The sequence below is a fragment of the Neophocaena asiaeorientalis genome, unplaced genomic scaffold (assembly GCF_003031525.2).
Source record: "Neophocaena asiaeorientalis asiaeorientalis breed wild unplaced genomic scaffold, Neophocaena_asiaeorientalis_V1.1 scaffold134, whole genome shotgun sequence".
NCBI lineage: Eukaryota > Metazoa > Chordata > Mammalia > Artiodactyla > Phocoenidae > Neophocaena > Neophocaena asiaeorientalis.
In genome coordinates, this window is record NW_020185339.1 from 31,722,258 (window position 1) to 31,728,257 (window position 6,000).

Here is a 6,000-nt window from a genome sequence, read left to right on the forward strand (position 1 = left end):
AAAATACAGTCTCTACGAAGTCCTTCAATGAAGTAACACGAATTTATTGTTATTACTCAAATTCATTTAGCCTTTTTTCAGGGAAACATATTGACATTTCAGGAAAGCAAATGCTTCATACAGCACAAATTGGGAATCTCCACTCTAACTGATCCTGAATACCCAGGAGTGTGGTGACGATGGTGGTGCCAGATGAAAGCAGTAGAAAGAGATCCACCCCCCATATGTCCTCTACTTCCTATTTCAAACAAACCCTACGTTTACTAGCAAACTTGAGGAGGGACTGTACAACTCTGGAAAATGCCCAATAAGCAGCCTTCCCCCAAATAATAATGAAAAAAACCCTAAATACTTTACCTAAAAACATGCAGTATTGAGTACTTACTCACTGACTAATGCACCTAAATTCCAGTGAATTAAAATGTTTGTTTTTCCTTCCTTTTCCAACTTCCAATATCATTTCATCTCAGATTATAAAATATTCACAGACGTGATATACTTCTCTATCAGTCATAGTGGATTTTACACACAACCAACTGAAAATACTAAATCAACAACAGAGAAGATGTAGGATTATAAGAGTGCTCCTCTTTAGACGCAGACAATTTTAGGTGACAGCTAAGGCAGAAAATTTAAATGCAAAAAAGCATATAAACATTTCTGGGAGTTACAGTTAAGTTCTTAGTTTGTGTCCTCAGTGAAAACTATCCACCCTGGAAAGAGTTAGATTTATTTCTACTTGAGGGCAAATTTAAGCTATTTAAAACATGGTTTCTAAGACACAACACTAACCTAGCTGAGGTCTCATAAGTCTTTCAACTTTTTCTACTTTCCACTCCTCCTTTCAACAAGTTTGCACACCCTCTAAACTGTAACAGAATATGAGAAGATATCAAAATCAGGTTTGTTCAAAATGAAAGGTTACAGTTTACATAATTAATTTTAAAATGCATATACGAGTAATTTATTTAGATACAATTTTTTTCCAGTCTTCATACTACTTTTATTTTCCTTCCTTAAATAAGGAGAGCAATCTCCATTTATCAATTCTGTTGATACATAAACTCAATGTATTACTTTATTTACTTATTTATTACAATTTTAAAGCATTCTTTCATTTAACCTCAAGTGATTCATAAAAGGCTTTCTCTTAAAAAAAGTGATCTACATGGTAGACACTAACCACCCAGCACACAAGTGTATTCATTCTATTTACCTGATAAATATAAACTTTAATTGGTATAACTTAAGGCAGGGCTTCATCCACCAAGGGGGGAAAAAAATAAATAAATTCACAATGAAACTGAAAATTCACTATAGCGGGTACAATTCTACAATTAAGTTTCTGACTATTCCAAAGGTAGGTACATGTAAAAAAATCATTTTATAAGAAAATCAGTAACATACAGTGTTGTACAACAAATTTTTTATGTCCAAAGGTATTTCACCTCTTTTTCAAAAAACAAGTTTTATAATGGAAACATCAACTTAACCTTGACTATAGCTGTACTATGGGCATCAGTAAGCTAAAACAAAATTCTTCAACCAAGTATTTGAAATATTTACCTAAATCTTCATACCAAGGCTTCAAATTCTTAACAAAAAGTAAGAGGAGTAAATTGTCCCCAATCTTAGTACCAAAACAAAATGAAAATATAAAATTAACTGAGTAAATATGGAACACACTGGGTATAAATACACTCAGGCGTAAATTTAACCATAAGTAATTTCCAATTATATTTTAATTTCTTAAAATCACTTTGACTAACAAAGTGAATTCATAATAGACTGATTAAATATTACTGAACACATATCAAGAATACAACTTTTTTTCCAATTAACAAATGCCCCTAAAGCCATTTAGATACTTTTGCACTTTAACTTCTTCATCTACAAAATGTGGGAAATTATTAACTTATCCTTTTATACTTATAAAGATATTCTAATAATGAACATCTGTGGAATATATTGTGATGTACATGCCAAGAATGGAACTAAGTGAAAACAAAATACATAGACATAATAGATGAGTAATATCCAAGCTTTAAATATAGTACTTTTACACATTATCAGTAGGCACTTTTATTTTAAAAACTTAACTGTCAATGTTAAAACAAATAATCAATTGCATTTTCAATTTTAGACTTTGAGAAATTTTTGTAGACAATCTACAACTGAATAAGTGTATGTCTGACACAATCAAACTAACTTTTGGCAGACCACTAAACTCAAGTCTCTATATTTGATGTCTATGTCTGTTACAATGGCCAGCATATTAGTTTGCTCTTCTTTATTTAAATGTCTGCAATATCATGAAAATATATCATAAAATACCAGGCTAACAGCTACCCATCTAACTACAGAGGAATGTCAGCAAATTTTAAACTTCTAAACAAGAACACATGTAATGACAGTCTTACAGTAAGTCAAATGAAACAGTTCATTTAAAAAAAAAAATTAGTCCACCTGTGATTTATAAAACACACTGCATTATCTACTCAGCAGAAACCATGATACTCAATTTGACATATCAAAGAAGGAACTTACAAAGTCACTTGATTACTGTTGGTTACTATGAAGAGGCACTCATGGTTAAGTAACAGAATTACTGTGAAAGTTTGGCATCCTGTCTGCCAGTTAAGATTTTTCAGAGGAAGGTGTAAAACCCATCATAATACATGTCCTCTTACTGTGCAATAATACACCACTATGGAAAAAAATCTTCCAAGGTTGGTAGTACCCAATTTTCGACCAGCATATTTCTTTTGTATTTCTTTACAAGCCATGCAAATCTTCACATGGTTTTATTTTCCAAAACAAATACTTCAACTTTTTTCCTAGTAGCCTAGCTACAACCCTACAAAAACAAACCTGGAGAGTGACATATGGAGGAAAAACAAGTTTAGCTAAGGACATAGTTCAAAATGTAGCTTCTAATAAGAGCATAAAACTCAAACTGACCCGAGAACAATATAGAGTTGTGAACAATCCTGAAACTACATAGTGAAAAACAGTATCATCAATGGATGACAGATCCCAAGATAGAAATCACAACTGGAAAAACAATATTTATGTAACTTACAATAAACTGGGAGTCTAGCCATTTGATTATGCTAAAGCTCTGTTAGTATGAATGTACACTCTTCAGAAAAACACACATCCCATGAAACATATATATCATACAGTACCTTCTGGATATTAAAATCAATCAATCAATCATCCAATAAATATCAGGCATAACTTAACATGTATTTTAAACGGTCTAAAATCCAAAGGGTTCAAACTGATTACCAGAAAACCAGGACATGTATTAACAGTACTCCCCTCAATATTATAAATGAAAATGAGCAAATAAGTATCACCATAAATAAAAAATTTTCTACTTCTCACCACATTACTAAATCAACAATTTTGAAGGTTAATTTTGTTTTACTTTGTTTTTTGTTTCAGTGTTTTATTTTAAAATGCACTCTGACACATGCCATCACACCCTCACAAGAGATAACAACTAACCATATTTAATATTTTCTAGACTTCTGTGTAACTCAGTAACTACTCACAAAGTTCTGCAAACTCTTCAGCTTCAAGCCTGAAGTCAATCTAAGATAGCCAACAGAAAGTACACCTGTGCAATTGCTGCATTTCCTATTCCAGAATGCTGAACATAACACAGAATATGTACATCTGGATATTGCATTTGGAGCAATGATAAATGCCAAACTCAAATTATGTAGAAGCCACATTACCTAAAAGGCCATCCTATAACATCATTATTAAAAAGCAATAAATATGAAGAGCATTGTTTTAGTTTTAAATGACAAACACCAACCAAAGAGGCTTTATGGGTAAGTAAAATAAATATTAAAAATAAAAGATGACCTCATAATAAATTACAATATAAAAATATTCCTAGGAGAAAAACTGAGAAAAAATTAAGGCTGAATCACAAAATATATACCTAAACTGTATCACATGCCAACTAAATAAGAAATTTACTTTGTCAAATAAATAGTCAAAATAGAAGGGGAAGAATGAAAGAAAATCCAAATCAAAGTATTCTATTTTGTAGTATCCCTAATTTTCCTAAATAGATAACAGTCCTATTAAAGCTTTTTAAGTCATTCAAAAATTCAAAAAAAAAAAATTTATATATATATTTATATGTATATATACATTTTAAAAACAATCCTGGTCACTTAAGGCACCAACATGGTATGCTATGCAGAAATATTCTACTGAAAAACTACTCAGTGACACGGTTCCACACAGAGGTTTCATTTTTTTAAAAAATCTTAAAGTCAGAATTTTAAAAGGCAAAGGAGTTTCCAAAACAAAGAAAAAAATTTCCCAAGGGATACAAAGTTTCATTAACTATCTTAACTCTTACTAAGCATCACCCTTCTGCCCCTCTGTGGATATCAGACAATCAATAACAATGTCACCAAAGAATGTTTACCAAGATGGGGGTGGGGTGTCACCTGTAATGATTCTGTATGAAAAATGTAAACAATCCTAAAATAGGTGAGGAAAACTTTCACCTTATTATAATCTCACTTTACGGATAATGTTTCTCAGACTGAAATTAACAGAAGTTTAGACTGTTTGGTGTGCAAGGTTTGTTTCTTGTTTGGGGATTTTTTTTTTTCTTTTTGCTAAAACAAATCTCCCCATAAGTCCCTTATTCCCAAACACTGTTGGAAGAGTCACTACTACTCACCGCAAGTAATACTGTTTTAAAGCAAAGGCAGCGTTAGAACAACTTCTGGGAAAGTTGAACTCTTCAACAATTTCTCCCCACTGATTCTTCTCAGAAACCTGTTAAAAACACAGCCACACTTGTCTGAACGTGCACAATTCAAGAAAACTCTAACCTAACTCTGAAATAAATACCCATTCTACAGAGATCTGCAGATACCTCGGGCATCAGTGGGTGATTCGGCTCGATCCGTAAGAGTAACTAAGCAAGGGCTGCTTGAATCACCGTGTTTTCACCAGAGCCCAGTATTTAAGAGCACTTAACTTTTTGGAGGAGACCAGTGAGAGGGAAATACAAATTAAAACTTCCACTCACCTTCGCAAATCCGCCTAAAGTAGTGACTCTGGTGTAGAGACCGTGAAGATCCAGCTCCTTCCCACCCACCGCAGGGATTTTTTTAAAAGGCGACCTGCGGGAGAGAGAAAGCCCCGCACTTGTCAGCTGGGACCCCGCGGCGGCCCGGGCGGGAGAGCCCCGTTCGCCCCGCCCCGCCCCGGCGCTGCCCCCCCGGTTCTGCTCTCACCCTCTGCTGTGGTGGAACTGCCGCAGCTCGTCCAGGAAAGCGAGTCCCTTTCTCCGCTCGTCCGGAGGCGCCTTCCCCGTCGAGTTTGCCATTATTTTTTCGAAGGAGGTTTTAAAAAAACCCAGATCGGTGTTTTAAAAGCGCCCCCCGCTCCCTGCGCTTCCTACCAGAGCCCGGAGCCCAGTCCTGGGCCGGCGGAAAAAGGCAGCCAGCGCCGCACAGCGACCCCCGAGGGCCGGCCGCGGCACTGCGCCGGGCTCCACACCGCCCCGGCAGCTCCTCGCGGGGAACAATAGACTCGGCTCGCCGGGCTTAGGGTTCATCTGCAATGTGCCGCACATTTCACACGCACACAAAGCCGGCGGAAAGGGGGGAGGCGCGGGGAAACGGCCACTACCGGTTGTTCCAGGGTTAGGGGTGGAGGCGATGTTCGCGTCCCTGGCCCGGCTGTTGGAAGGGCCGCCTCGGAATCCCCGCCCGCCCGACAGAACCGGTGTGGCGCTCGGGAGGGAAAGGAATCCCAGAGGGGCAGCTCCTCACGCTACGCATCATTCACTGATCGGAATAAAGTCAATCTGTCACCTTTTTTTTTTTTCTTTTAAGGTCTAAAAGAATCGGCTTTTCTGAGCCTTGTGCTAGTATTTGGGGGCCTAGTTAGCACATTTTCCATGAATTATCCACGAACTAACTTTAGCAAACTATAAATTAAATACAATGTGAA

General features: G+C 36.5%; 1 protein-coding gene across 1 annotated transcript in view; it reads right to left on the reverse strand.

The window, feature by feature from the left end:
* Positions 1-5,471, reverse strand: part of ARID2 (AT-rich interaction domain 2) — a 162,598-nt gene extending 157,127 nt beyond the window's left edge. Inside the window, exons 1-3 of the mRNA XM_024736653.1 lie at positions 5,280-5,471; positions 5,072-5,165; positions 4,718-4,815 (exon numbers count right to left, since the gene is read on the reverse strand). Coding sequence (XP_024592421.1) covers positions 4,718-4,815; positions 5,072-5,165; positions 5,280-5,371 — 284 coding nt within the window. The 5' untranslated portion in view covers positions 5,372-5,471. The remainder of the gene's footprint in view (positions 1-4,717; positions 4,816-5,071; positions 5,166-5,279) is intronic.
* Positions 5,472-6,000: the final 529 nt, after the last annotated feature.